At 31.3% G+C, this 14,514-nt stretch overlaps 1 protein-coding gene across 1 annotated transcript; it reads left to right on the top strand.

Annotated features, from left to right (window-relative positions):
* Nucleotides 12,583-13,758, top strand: LOC18598383 (NDR1/HIN1-like protein 12). The gene has a single exon (XM_018122166.1). The coding sequence runs from the start codon at nt 12,835-12,837 to the stop codon at nt 13,462-13,464; it is 630 nt and encodes a 209-aa protein (XP_017977655.1). The 5' UTR covers nt 12,583-12,834; the 3' UTR covers nt 13,465-13,758.

The raw sequence follows: 14,514 nt of genomic DNA, 5'->3' as shown, positions 1-14,514 counted from the left end.
TAAGCATGACTTGTCAAACAGAATACGATTTTGCAATCAGTCTAATTGTACTAAAACCATCTTCACATAACTTGAGTTTCAAGTTTTGGTCTTCCAATGCAAAAGACTAATGAGTGCGATTGAAGTGTTGCCGAACCTCACCATAAATAGGTTATATAAGCACCACATCATGACTTTTATTATGCGCATGCCATGTCATATGTTTAACGATTTTTAATGACATATAAAACCTTTGAAGTCTCAACATAGGAATCCAGTAGCACAAAATCTTGTATGGTTTTTTTTTTTTTTTGCCTTTCTCACTTGATTTATTAATTTTATATTTAGGATGATCAAACCAAATAATATGTCAACTCAGTAGCTTGTTCATAAAACAGTATGCAATTATTTTTATAGAAATATATGTTTTTTTCTTTTAAACAACCACTATAGCAAAGTAATGATTGGGAGCTCAAATTTGTTTGTTGGGTTGGTGATGGAACTTTTCAATCACAATTTGGCTTCATTAGCTTTTACAACCAAATTAACCAAAAATAAATATGGTCCCTAGATATTCCACCAATGAATACAGTTTGGTTCACAACCATCTTGTCCTTGTATTACTCCATTGCCTGCTCAAACCAAAGCCTTTCCTTGGCAATGATAGGATCCTGAATTACAGGACTGTATTTTAACATAACTAAGATCAATTTTTGTCATCTTTTTCTTCATTTTATAGAAGTTTTACGGTAAAGTTTTGTCTGTTGGTAACATATTTTTTACTACTTCTATGAGATGACAAAATATGATTTAACATTTAAAAGTTATGACACAATTGAAAGCTTTGTGTGTTTTGTGCAACCTGACCATAATGGTTTATTCACATCATCAACAAATAGTAGAAGTTGGTTGCATTAGGATTTAGATCTTCTTCCTCAAACCTTAACTCATTATCATGACTAGCATTAAATCAAAATCTAGACTTGCAACATCCCTAACTATTCTAGCCTACGGATTTTGTATACCCCCTTCATACATTGGTTCAACCTCATTTCTACTTCTTGAAGATCGTCCAACTTTATACTACCCCTGTGCATTCCATCTTGTGTAAGCATCAGTAAAAGTCTGGTAAAAATAGATTGTGTCACACCTTATAAACACTCGAGATACTTATTGTTTTTACTTTCGAAGTAAAGGCATCTAATCTTATTCTTATTTATAAATTTATGTTGATTAAATTTTAGATCAATAAATTCTTCATCTCCATTTAGGAACATATCCATTTTGACCTAGCTAATAGTACATCCAAGACTGATCACTTTCTATTTTGTAACTCTAATTGAGTTATCATTAATTTGATTATTGCAACAACAAAAAATTTGCAGTTGGTGGAAAATCACGAAATACAATTTCATTGACTATGAATAAGACTATGAATACTAGACTATTAAGAGGTCGTACATTAAAAGTATGCATTTATCATAGCAGTTGTTTGGCCACTAGCATGTTCTTCTTTATACATTTTGTAACATTAAGATTATGTTATAACTTAACTCTTTTTAATTGGAAATGATTGTGATTAACAATAACTTAATTAGAACTTCCAAATGTTGCTTTCAGTTGTATATTCATCGTCATATAATAATATCAAATGCATCAAATTTCATACTCCTTTTCATACTACTTATAATCAAATTCAATAATATTATTAATTTACATGTTCTATTATTATTATATCTACATTAGTTCACGGCATAACATAAATTCAATGTACATAGTACATATGTATTTTAAGGAACATGGTAATAAAAGAACAACGATAATCACAAACAATTCAACATAGTGTCAAAGACAGGTAAACTCATCCATAACAATCATAAAACATAGATCAAATAAAGTATACTTACTTCAATTCGAGCTACCAAATGTTTGACCTTGGAATAATAATTCTAAAACTCGAAAATTAAAAAATAAAAAAATTATTTTGAAAATCGATAAGACTTAACAAATTTTAATGTCAAGAGATATTTATGCTGTACCCAACAATCAACCAAGCATGTCATTTGCAACATAACTTGCTAACCAAAAGTGGCCTTCTTTTGGATCTTTCTTACACTTGATACACAATTATACAAGAATATTTTTGACTATGTCGGTCCTTACATAAGTCTAATTCCTAAACAAATAAAATATGAGAAACTCTATAATCAAATTCAAGCATTGAACTAAAAATTTATTTGAAAAGCAAGTTTGAAACGGTTTCAAACACTCTCAATCAGGGACGGATCCAAAAATTTTTTGAGTAATGTCATAACTAAAATAATAATAAGAATTAAAAAATATAAATATATTAAAAGTCATAAATTATAAGTTTTAACATTAAATTAAAGAAAATATAAATTCAGTACATTCATTTAATATAATTAAAATTATTTAAAATAATTATAATTATCCATGACAATTTTTCATATTTTGAAAATGGCGCATGATAACACCAATAGAAACATTAACAAATATATATTTTTCAATATATGTCACACAGCAATCATTCGTCCACTCGTCACTCATTTGATATGGAACTTGAATTTTAAATAGGAAAAATGAAAAACTCAACCAATGACCAAGAAGAGCAAGCGTCACTACGGGTCTTAAAAGTAGGATAGAGAGGGAGAGTAGTTTAGGTTTTGATTTTTTTTTAATAAAATCTTAAATTATAAAAGGAACTTTTTTTTATCTTTTCATGTAATATTTAAATATTAATATATAAATTACTTGTAATAAATTTACTTTGACTTAAAATCTTTGACCCCATTCCTTACAAAATTATAAAAAAATTAATGAGTTCATTAGTATTATTAACTACATAAAACTTAATAAAACTCTATAAAAGTTGTATAATAAGTAAAAATTTTACTAAATGAGTGGTGTCATGTGGCACCACTCTCCTTAAGGTCAGCCCACCCATGCTCTCAATGATAGATACATACATATATATATATATACATACATATATATATATATATATACATACATATATATATATATAGTTAAGTAATGATAGATACNCATACATATATATATATATATTAAAGGTAATGATAGATACATATATTATTTATTCAAAAAATTAAGTTCCAAACTTTTTAAAAAGAAATAAAAAAAGTATAATATTTTTTCTTATATTTAAATTGACAACTCATATAAAAATGGTGCCACTTGTTTTAACTTTAGTATTCCGCCAAGAAAATATTTTCTAAAATAATACACAATGCATATAGAGACCAATAGCTTTTGGCCTAAGAAAAAAAAGCCAATAGTTGATACTGCAATTGTTTAATTCAAATTATTCATGCATGCCACATTTTTTTGAGCTTTTGTGTACTAAAGAAAACTAAATCATTAATGACTAAGGATGAGTTATGTTATCTTAACGATGGCCCGTGCGAGGGGCCCAGCAAGGGAAGGCAAGTCCGAGCGGGGGCACAATGCACAGGAGCAAAAGGAGGGAGGGCACAGCTAGGGGGTGGGGGTAGCAAGGGCCAAGAATTTAAGGCTTTCTATATGTAGGAATATTTCGATGGAATATTTCCTCAAAAAATGGTGACGCTAATTGCATTAATAAATTGATGCCAACACCATCGCTGACGGAATTTATTGTGTGCTTTTTTTGTGGTGCTTATTGAATTCATTTTGATAGGATTGAGTCTAAAAACCAATTTATTTTAAATTAACCTTATAAAGTTCTTGGTTGTGTTACCTTTTGAGTCATTTTTAAGTAAAGTTTGGTTTTAAAATTTGAATTTAAATAATATAATTCAAGTGGGATATTGCTAAATTTTTTTGAATAATTAAAATTCGAACTTATATTGTTTAATTGTTTTTTCCTTTTATCAAAATCAGACTAGGTTAGTTCAATTTTGATAATAAATTATATTATAATCCATAATTCGATCTAATAAAATAAAAAATCAAACTCTAATATTATTTGTGGACTTATAGTTTAAGCTTGTCTAAACAATTCTAAATCCTATTATGAGTAATATTAAGGATTTATTATAAAAGAATAAAGCTAGGTCTCCTCTTCCATTTGGAAAACATTAAAAATATCATCCATTAGAGAGTTGTAGATTAAAGAATAGGAAAATCCTAAAGCACTGACTCTCAATAGTCAATTTATCTAATATTATATTCGCTATCCAATCATGTACATTTTTATATTTTGAATTAAATATAATTAATTATACATAAAATTTATCATAAACTAGATAAAATTCTCGACTCAAAAATCCAAGAAGACCCAAAGAAACTGTTAACTGATTCCTGGGTGATGAATCAAAGCCCATTCTTTAAGGATGGTAAGAAAAGCCCAATCTATGTTTTGGGATGAGTCATGGACAATGTTTCTGACCTTAAAAATGCTGTTTTCAAGTCTTGCAAATGCTAAAGTTCGATAATGATAAGATTCATGGTCAACGGATTTCATTGTCATGTTGTCAGTTGGAGCAATTTGAGGTTGATCACAATTGCTTGTGTTGCTGTTTTCAGTGGTTGAGCCTTGAGAGTCCTGTTTATTTTTGAATATTGATAACATAGTTGATTTATAGCAAATTATTGTGCTAGATCAGTAGGATATGATACTTTATAATTTGGAAAATCAATTTAATTTTCTCGATTTTGCTGCTCTGTTTCAAAAGGACTCTAAATTTGGTAATCATAGATTTTTCTTGATTCGGACAGTATAGAACATGCAAAGTTGGCATTGTTTCAAGAGAAATGTTCGACTTAATGTATCTGTCTTGCATCAATCTTTGAAGAAATGGCCTTAAGATATTAGGGTCATATTAGAAGACAGTCAATGTACCTACTCCCTCCCATTTCATTGCTTTGGAGTAACCATTAGTTAGGACATCAACTTCTGCGTTTGGCCTGACTTTTTAGGTGAAAGCATCTTAATGATTCTTGCATCACCGCTTTTGGCAGTTATTAGTTCGAAGAAATTAATATATCTTGCTTTAGACAACTTGCTCTACTGTCCTTTTGTATGGTGAAAAGAACTGACATATGCTTTTCGATGCTTGTAGGTATGAAGATGAAAAATCACTGGGCTGGATGTTTTATATGTTATACTTCAAAATTGCAGTGCTTTCCTTGAATGATAGTAGTCATTCTCAAACATAAGATACATGATGTTTTTGAAGGATTAAGAGACCCAAAAATTGGATTCTGCTAAATGAATGTTCCCTACCATTGGTAATCTGATTATCCCTTGCTTTTCATAAACAAAATTAACTGAATTTCTTGTACCGCTGAGTTGACAAGATGCAAGTATTCTAAAACAGAGGAAGCCAGTGAAAGAGAACTAGTATGAATCTTGAGTATACCCATCGAAAATAGACATAGCAATGCAGCCTGTTGATTCAGCCAATTTTGCTCCTTTTGAATGGCAAATGCCCTTTTGCATTTCTCCTGTCTCCCTTTCTTCTTTAAAGCCTAATTGCTTATCATGATTGATGATGTAGAATGGCCATATACTCCACATACAGTTCAATGAAGACTCTGCATAGTAACCATATCAATTCATTTCACTCATAGTCAGCAGCATAATTTTGTTGAATTTCAGTTGCATATAGGGAATTCAAAATTTGATATAGATTGTTGTGACATGTAAATTTGGCCTATGTTTCTATTTCAGCTGCCTTAGTAAACAAATTTTGGATCATAGAACTCAATTACAATCCAGTGTTATCTTTTCTTAAGTGGCTTTCACTTGTTCTGTAATTTCCATTGATGATTTACTATTCTTCTACATGAAAAAACTGGTTTCCATGTTGAAAATCACCAAAACTTCATCAACCAAAATCTAGAATTAGAGCATTTTGGTTAGGAGGGATAAGGTTTTAAAATAGACACGTTTGATCCACTAATTTGTGTCATAGTGATGCAAGTGGAAGGAAGGTGACAAGGCCTAATTGGTCTGGCCTTTTAACTTTTATAGCAACCTATGCTATATGGATATCAATATCCCTAATCAAACCATGAAGTTTGAATAACGTGATATATATGAAAATGATAAGATTCCTTGATTGCGATAAGAGGGACCACTGTATGACTCGCTCTGAACCCTGCTAAGACGGGGACGGGCACTCAAGGGATATGAGAAAGAGATTAGGTGCTAAATGATGGGTTTAAATCATGGATTCCAAATTCCAAATCAACAAAAACATGAGACAATCTCTCTCTCTGTCTCTCTTAATTGTGTATCATCTCTATTATCTATTGAATAATATATTCAAGTTAAGGTTAAGGATCTGATTAAGATAAATCTGACCTGTGTCAAATGGGGCATTACCCAGAGTTGATTAGGGGGGTTGATTTTTCTTCTTCCTGGCTTGTATTCATTGTCGACTTCCATAAGAGTGGTTGTAATTTCTTTTCTATCAGCAGGCCATCCCCTGCCATTTCTGTTTTGGAAATGAATCTTTCTTCATTCATTAAACCAAGCTTTAGAGACATGTTTTCCTTTATTTTTTCATCTCAAAATCTACTTTGTTTTTTAATTGATGGGCTATTCCTTACCAACAAATTTCCCGAACTTCCTGTCTATCTCATGGACTGAAGGTTGTGGTATTAATTGCTGTTGTATGCATGCTCGTGACCAGTAGCGGAGTCAAGGTGGTAATAGAAATAATGGTCACCATCTCGTAATTTTTAATTTTTTATTATTATATGTTAAAACTTAAAATATATAAATTTAAAATTTTATATAATTATTTTTTAATCACTTTTTTGTAAAATTTTGAATCCGTCACTTCTAATGATTTGAGAAAAAAAAATGCTAAATGAATTTCATGGAGTCGAGAGGTTCTTATTGTGCCAAGGCATCTCATAACGTTTCATTTGACAACAAAAATCTGCCCATAAATGTATTTACTTATTTCATTTATATCTCAACAAACATCTTCCTTTATGATTTTGGAACTTTTTTTCTCTTTAATTTAATAAATTTTCAGCACAAAAAACAAGTAATAGGCTTCGTGTCAACAAAGGAGAAGCTTCCTGCAATGTGACACCATGTGAAACTTCGCATATTCGGATGGCATGACCTTGACTTTAGCTACCACATGGAGCAATAAATTAAAGAGACAAAAGAGTGGTGAATTCTATTTTGTACTTGCACCGGCAAAGAAGCCGACTGTTTCAATGCATCCACATAGAAATGCGCGTTTGGAAGGTTATCATAATTGGAAAATCGTGTGTAGCCATCTTAATTTACCCATGATAAAAACATTGCAACTTTTGAAACATTAGCATTTACAGCATAGAAAATTTCGTTTTTTCTTTTCTTTTGGCAGCAACCGTGGTGAGAGACAAGAGTTAAATGCTGGACTGATAGAGACTTACGAAAGTTGTATTGCTAACGCACAAAAAAAAAAAAAAGAATAAAGAGCTACTTAGTCATATATACATGTAATTATCAGCATACTTGCATTGCTTCATGTCCATCCATATCTTTGATAACTAGCCCCTTAAGTCATACCCATGCCTTGAATTGGTCTTCTTTTTATCATATTGATGGAAACATCCAAATGATTGTGGACCACAATTTACCACTACTTGTCTCACTGATTTTACAATCAAAGTCATGCAATTAGTGCTTAATCACTTCAATTTAGAGTTAGGGAAAAAAATTTATTTAATATATTTTATGACTTGATTGCCGTAAAATTAATCCTTTCTTTTCCATTTTCCATCTTTTTCTTACTTTTAGTTTGGAGTTTTCTGCCACGAGAATTCCCTAGCTATCAATCAAGAGTTCCTTCCCCACTTTTTCAATTTTGTCTCTTTCAGAGCCATGACTTGTTAGAGGGGGCGAAGCAATTTTCTTAAAAAAGGTCTAATAGGACGTGTGCTACACGCTCTGAAGTGATCAAATAAAAGTAGCAGTGGGAAAAAGAGATGAAAAAGAATAAAAAGAATATACAAAAATCAAAGCAGAATTAGGACTTTTTTTTTAGAGATTCAAAGAAGATTTGCGGTAGGGACTTTGTACAAACAACAACGTAAGGGATGGGAATCAGCTTAAATCTCAGTGCCCAAAAGCTGACTTTTGGGATCCACTAGCCCTATGGGCAAAGGCACATTGAACCCGCAACATGTACTAGAGGATATCCTTGGCTTCTACCACGCAATTTTCTGTTCCTCTATACTTTTATGCTTATTCTGGTTCTTCTATTTTTTTTTCTATATTTTATAACTAATTTCAATCTTTCACTTTATCAATTTAAGTGCCTATTTGACTTAATTTTTTTTGAAATTTATCTTTCTCTTAAAAGTAAAAAATATGTCAAATAAGATTTTGATAAACTCTTTAAAAAAAAGACCTTTTTTAAAAAAACAAAATTAAAAAAAAATAGTTTAACGAAAAGCTCCACATAAGAGCTTTCTCTTTTTTTCTTTTAAAAATATATCAACTTTTGAGGAAATACCTTTCTCTCTCAATCGATCTCTCTCTTCTCTCTTTCCCTTTGTAAATCACCATTCTTTAACACAAATCACAATCTCATTCTCCTCTACCTCTATTTCTACATAAACTACTAGAAAAAAAAAACCAAAAAACTTAGCAATAGAACAGTAAAATCTATGATTTTTTTGTTCTTACAAAGAGTAAGAGCAAAAATCCAAAATTTAAAGTTGCATTCAAATATTATTTAAATGTTTTCTCTCTTGTTCACCAAAAAGAATTTTAATGTCAAATACATCGTTTTCTCTTTTTTCATCTTTTTTGAAAATTGAAGCATCATAGTCCGATTGCTTACTAAATCAACAAAAATATAATATTATTACTATTATACAAAGTTTGAGAATTATTCCATTTTTGCATAGATTTTTTTGATTTTAACATCTGCAATCGTATATAAGCTAAAAGCAAACTTGTTCCGTTTTGATTTATTAGATTATTAAAAATAGCATAAATATCATTTATGGTAATTTTAATAAAAATTAAAATTTATATAATTTATTTTGCCAAATTGATTATGAAATAGCTTTACCTTAATTTTAAAAATTATTATTTTCATAAAAATTTCATAATAACTTTTAAACTAAAAAAAGTTAGACAAAACAGATTCTAAAATTTCGAATCTTTTAAAGCTCATTCTCGAGTCCACTTGAATCAAATACAATTGCAATCGATTGATATATGTTCTTGATAAGAATCCCTTCAATTCTATTACTTATCAAAGAAAGCCTAGTGTCGATGCCAAGCTTCTATAGATCTTTAAGTTTTTCGTTGATCATGAAATCGTGTCTTTTTTGACAAAAATTATTATAATAGAACTTAAAAGGCGTGCTATATAGTTTAAAATGATATTTTTAATCATTAGAATTAGACTAAAAGTAGACCAATAGTACTATATGTGAATAAGGTCTAACAACCTTCTTAAATAATATGATTAATTAGACAGACCAAAATGTACCAACTTGGTTCCTTTAAAATTTAATTAAATATAAATTCTATATTTTTCTCATTTGATTCTAACTATTCTTTTATTTAATTTTTTTTAGAGCTTTTGCTATTTAATTAACAACCTTTCAAACCTTTCATCAAGAAAACTTGAAAGATATCTTAGATGCTTTTTGTGCCACATCCAATTGTCATACATTGTCAGATGGGAATAAAATGGCACGGGAAACAAAATTACAAACATGTGTAAAATAATGTTTTATAGGTTGGATATTGAAGGTAGTTAAGATATCATGATTTCATGCATTGAAAATTCCGCCTGGGAAAGCACTTTCCTAGCTAGTTTTCTAGTGTTAGTTGAGCTCTGAGTACAGTTTCAACAATTGTAATCGTAATGTGCTCTGTAGAAATTGGGTTTCCATGCTTTTTATTTCTTGATCTAAGGGGAGGTCTTTTTCTTTGATTTTTAATTTTTTAATTTAAAAAAAAAAGGATTTAAATTTATATTATTTTAAGTAAGAAAATTATATACTAATTAATAAATCAAATATTCGTATTCTTTTTGTTTTAATTTTTAATGGGGGTTTATTTTGGTTACACACATTCTTCACTATGAACACAAATTTTCCATGGAAAGAGAGAAGGGGTTTCTTAAAAATGAAAGAAAATTTAGATCCTCTTCACAGGGGGGCCATTGTGTAATTTCCAAGCAACATTAATTTTGTTGACTTTCGTTCAAAGAGAGATAGCTACTCTTAATTGGCTGGCCACCTACCCTAGACTTGGAGGGATAAGCTTGTCCAGTTGGAATTGTAATTTACTAATTGCACTACACTGGCATTTGTGGTATTACATAAAAATCAGCATGCTTGGTTGGTGAAATGTCAAGAAACAAACAATAATTTAGCTTGAGAAAGAGATTATAAGCTCTTTCTTGCTACACATTATGAAGGATATCAAGATCTGGGAAAATTTTGTTGTATCCTCTGATACCTAAAACTAAAATAAATGTTAGGTGCTTTTGATTTATCATATTTGGTGGTGGTGTCACCCATGAAATCGATTTTTTTTTCCTTTCTCTTTCCATGAAGCAAAAACTTTTGTTCAATCTATAGCTCAAGTGTTAGAACTAGTAATATCTAGTAAAAAGACCAAAGCTCATAATTTTGATTAGCTGCGGCAGCTAATTGGTGTAGGCTTCGTCAGGGAATGGCAGAATTGCGCGTTAGTAGTGAGACCTAAGTTTGTTTATTCCCAACAGACCAAACAAACTCAAGTCAATTTTAAATTATTACTTGTATTACTTCACTGATCGATTCCGGAATTCTTTAACCACAAGATAAAGTTTGGCCTAGGAGTAATTTATACATAGGATGCTTTTCTTCTTATTTTCACATCTAATTGCTACTGATCATTAATCTAAAGTTGACATGGAAATAGGTAGCCCCAAAACCATAGTAGGCGCCATCAAACTTATTTGGATACATTTTTTGGGTAATTAAACTAAAAACTTGTATTGAACAAGTTGTTAGAGAAAGGAATAAAGGGTGGATTGTTTTGGTCACACAAGCCGATTTAAGTATCTACATAAAGAAAAAGTGATACCCCATCTTCAAACTCTAATGTAGTATTAGCCTTCTCCCAACAACCGAGCAGTGGCCCCCGAAAAACTGAATGAATATTAAAAGAAAATTTCGATTGTCTTAAAGGTAATGGCACTTTTAAACCATTAATTCAAATTTCGAGTAGTTTATTTTGTCCAATATGTTGATTGTTCAATGAGAAACAAATAATACTGAAAATAATAAATACTAATATCATGAACATTTATATTGCACATGAGTAGTTGGACGATCAAACTATCAACTCACTAATGTTTCTCTCTCTATGGAGCTTTGATTCCTTTCCCCTTCCCATCACGTTAGGCTTTCGGCCTTTGGGTGGAAGGGAGAGAGAGAAAAATTGGGTATATTCTGGAACCCCCCAAAGAAAAAGTCGGTAGCCGAGCTGGAAGCTTCCCTGTCATGATAAGTGGGTCTAGGAATCCAATGGAAACGTGTCGCTCGGATTTTCTCTACCCAATCCAAATTAATCACATCCTCCGGTGATCAAAGCACCTGCTATTATTTTACTTGCAACTCGTTTGATTAATGATTGTTGATATAAAGCCAAGCTCAATAATGCATTAAAGGCATTAATCTTTTCTCAACATATGGAAATCCCCAGTGACTTAAACTTTACTTTATTATTGGTTTTGTTTAATCTTTTCTCTCGCCTTTTTGGCTTTCTAAGTTTGATTAACGAAAAGGTGAGCTTTCCTTTCTTGACTTGGCGTTCCACAGCCAAGGGTTATCAAGTCTTTATAGAATTTCTTACTAAGTCATCGCAGCAACTTTTTCCTTTTCATCAAACTCAAAATATTTGATTATTCATTAGAGTAAATTGTTATACATAAATATATTTAGTTAATTGCTTTTTAATTGGCTTGATATTTCATCATTAATGAAAATAAAAAAAAAAAAGAGTAAGAAAATTTAGTTATAAGCATGAAAAATGCTCTTGGCAAATTGAAATAGCAAAGAAAATAGAAAGTGAAATACTATCAAAGAAGGATAAGACAAAGTATGGAGACCAATCATATGAGATGTATCTTTTTTTTTTAAAAAAAGGCCATAGTATCGCGTAGTTGTCCATCTAATGAAAATCAATTCAATCACTTTTCGCCATCACACAACGGTAGGTAAATGTAATTGGCCTCTTGCTTAGTAGTTTGGCAAGGTTGTTCAAGTAAAATAACATGGTTTTGCACATACAACTTTTATATCGCCATCCACACGTCTTTATAATTATATTTTCCTATACCACTTTTAACGAAATCGAATTCATATTGATCGTGCCGTTAACTAGATTTCCTGATAAAATTTCTGTGTAATTATTCTAAATATTTGAGATTAATTATTACTTTATCATGATACAAACAGATAAAAAGAAATAAAAATACTATTGGGGCAGATATCTTAAATTTGACCCGTTGTTTCTTTATAAGAAGAAATTAACACTTTTTGGTAGCACTTGCTTAAGTACACTACAATAGTGCTATAGTATAAATACAATCATTTCTCTTCCACTACTCACAAAAACCAAAAACAAATAATACTACTACTACTAATCAGAATAAGCCATCACTTTTTATATAAACACAAGCACCCAACACACGCTCATTTCATTACACAAACAAAAGTAGAGAGGTCCCTCACTCTCTTTTTTCTTCTTCCTCTTCCTCTTTCCTTCTCTAAAATCCCATTTTCACGCATTAAAATCAAACCACCCAATCCTTTTTTTTCCCCTAACTCTCTCCCAAACTTCATTTTTCACTCCCACTTCTATCTGCCATGTCGGCCAAGGATTGTGGCAACCATGGCAAAAGCCGCCGGAAACTCTTCAAGAGGATCATCGCCTGCATTCTCATCTTCAACCTGATTGTTCTCATCACGATCCTTCTCATTTGGGCTATCCTTCGCCCCAGCAAGCCCAAGTTCATCCTCCAGGACACCACCGTCTTCGCTTTCAACGCCTCGACCCCGAATTTCCTCACTTCCAATTTCCAAGTCACCGTATCTTCTCGAAACCCGAATGACAAAATAGGGATTTACTACGACAGGCTCGACATCTATGCCACTTACAGGAACCAACAAATCACCCTCCGAACAGCAATCCCTCCAACTTACCAGGGTCACAAGGAGGTCAATGTCTGGTCGCCTTTCATCTTCGGAAACATGGTCCCTATTGCTCCGGACTTTTTCATGGCTTTGAATTCCGAACAGGCTGCCGGGTCTGTTTTCCTGATGATCAAGATTGATGGACGGGTGAGATGGAAAGTTGGAACTTTCGTTTCAGGGAGATATCATCTTTACGTTAGATGTCCGGCGTATATTACTTTCGGGAGCAAAAGTAACGGCGTTATTGTCGGAGAAAACGCTATCAAGTTGCAGTTGGTGAGTAGATGCAGCGTTAGTGTGTGAAGACCGAGGCAGCAGGAGGAGGAAGACGAAGCAGAAGAAACTAACGCCGTTAAGTATATCGTTTGTTTATCTTTTATCTTACTTTCTCTTTCTTTCTCGCTTTTTTTTTTTATTTGACGCCGTTAGTATTTTTTTATAAGGGGAGGATTGTACATTTTGCTATAGAATAAATGGAGAAAAAAAAATGATAAGAGAGACAGATAGCAAAATTTGCAATTAATATATGTGAACAAGTTGTAGAGATTTTTAATTTTCTAAAAAATTGTGTGATTAATAATAATTATTTTTTAATAACTAGTAATTGAGCAATTAGTGGAGGTTGTGCTGTCAATTTCATTTAGAAATGACTTGTCTTTTTTCTTTTTCAAATATTGCTTGCTTGTCTTTTACTCTTTCCTTTCATTTATTTTTCATTATTGGATCTTTAAAATTTATTTTTCTTAAGGACAGGGCATATTTTCAACCTCAATTTATTAATATTTTTTTATGAATGGCTCTATGTACATCTTCAACCTCGGATATATATATTTTTAATTTTTGGTTTTGTTTCTGAAAATTATTTCATTCACCAAATTGTTTTAAAGGTATATTAATTAAACTTGACCATCCAAATCAAGTGTAGAAATCAATATAGTCATCAATTAAGGTAGTGCGCCGTTCTAAAACGGGTGGCCTAAATCAAGTTGTGGTTGACATAGAATAGATAAGAAGCAAGAAAAGGATGGGTTGAAGCCGTCTTATTTGTTGTATGTCATATGTCATTTATCAGAATTCAATGTTTTTCATTTGTTTTAACTCATTCATTTTTTTTTGTTGGGATAATTGATTTAACCCAAAGTATGGTGTGTAAAATAGAATTATGGTATTCTTTTTCATTGAGGGGTAGACAAATTTGTTCGAAATTTTCGTACACCACCAATGGCCCAATGCCAAACGCAATTCAGTCTTTTTTATGAGAAAAAATTAATTAAAAATCCATTAAAAAATGGCCATCACCTAACAAACATGAAGTAAAGAAACGAAAATAGTCATTGAATGGGACGAAACTGT

Source organism: Theobroma cacao, chromosome 5, assembly GCF_000208745.1.
Source record: "Theobroma cacao cultivar B97-61/B2 chromosome 5, Criollo_cocoa_genome_V2, whole genome shotgun sequence".
Lineage (NCBI taxonomy): Eukaryota > Viridiplantae > Streptophyta > Magnoliopsida > Malvales > Malvaceae > Theobroma > Theobroma cacao.
This window is presented reverse-complemented; position numbering and strand designations above follow the sequence as displayed.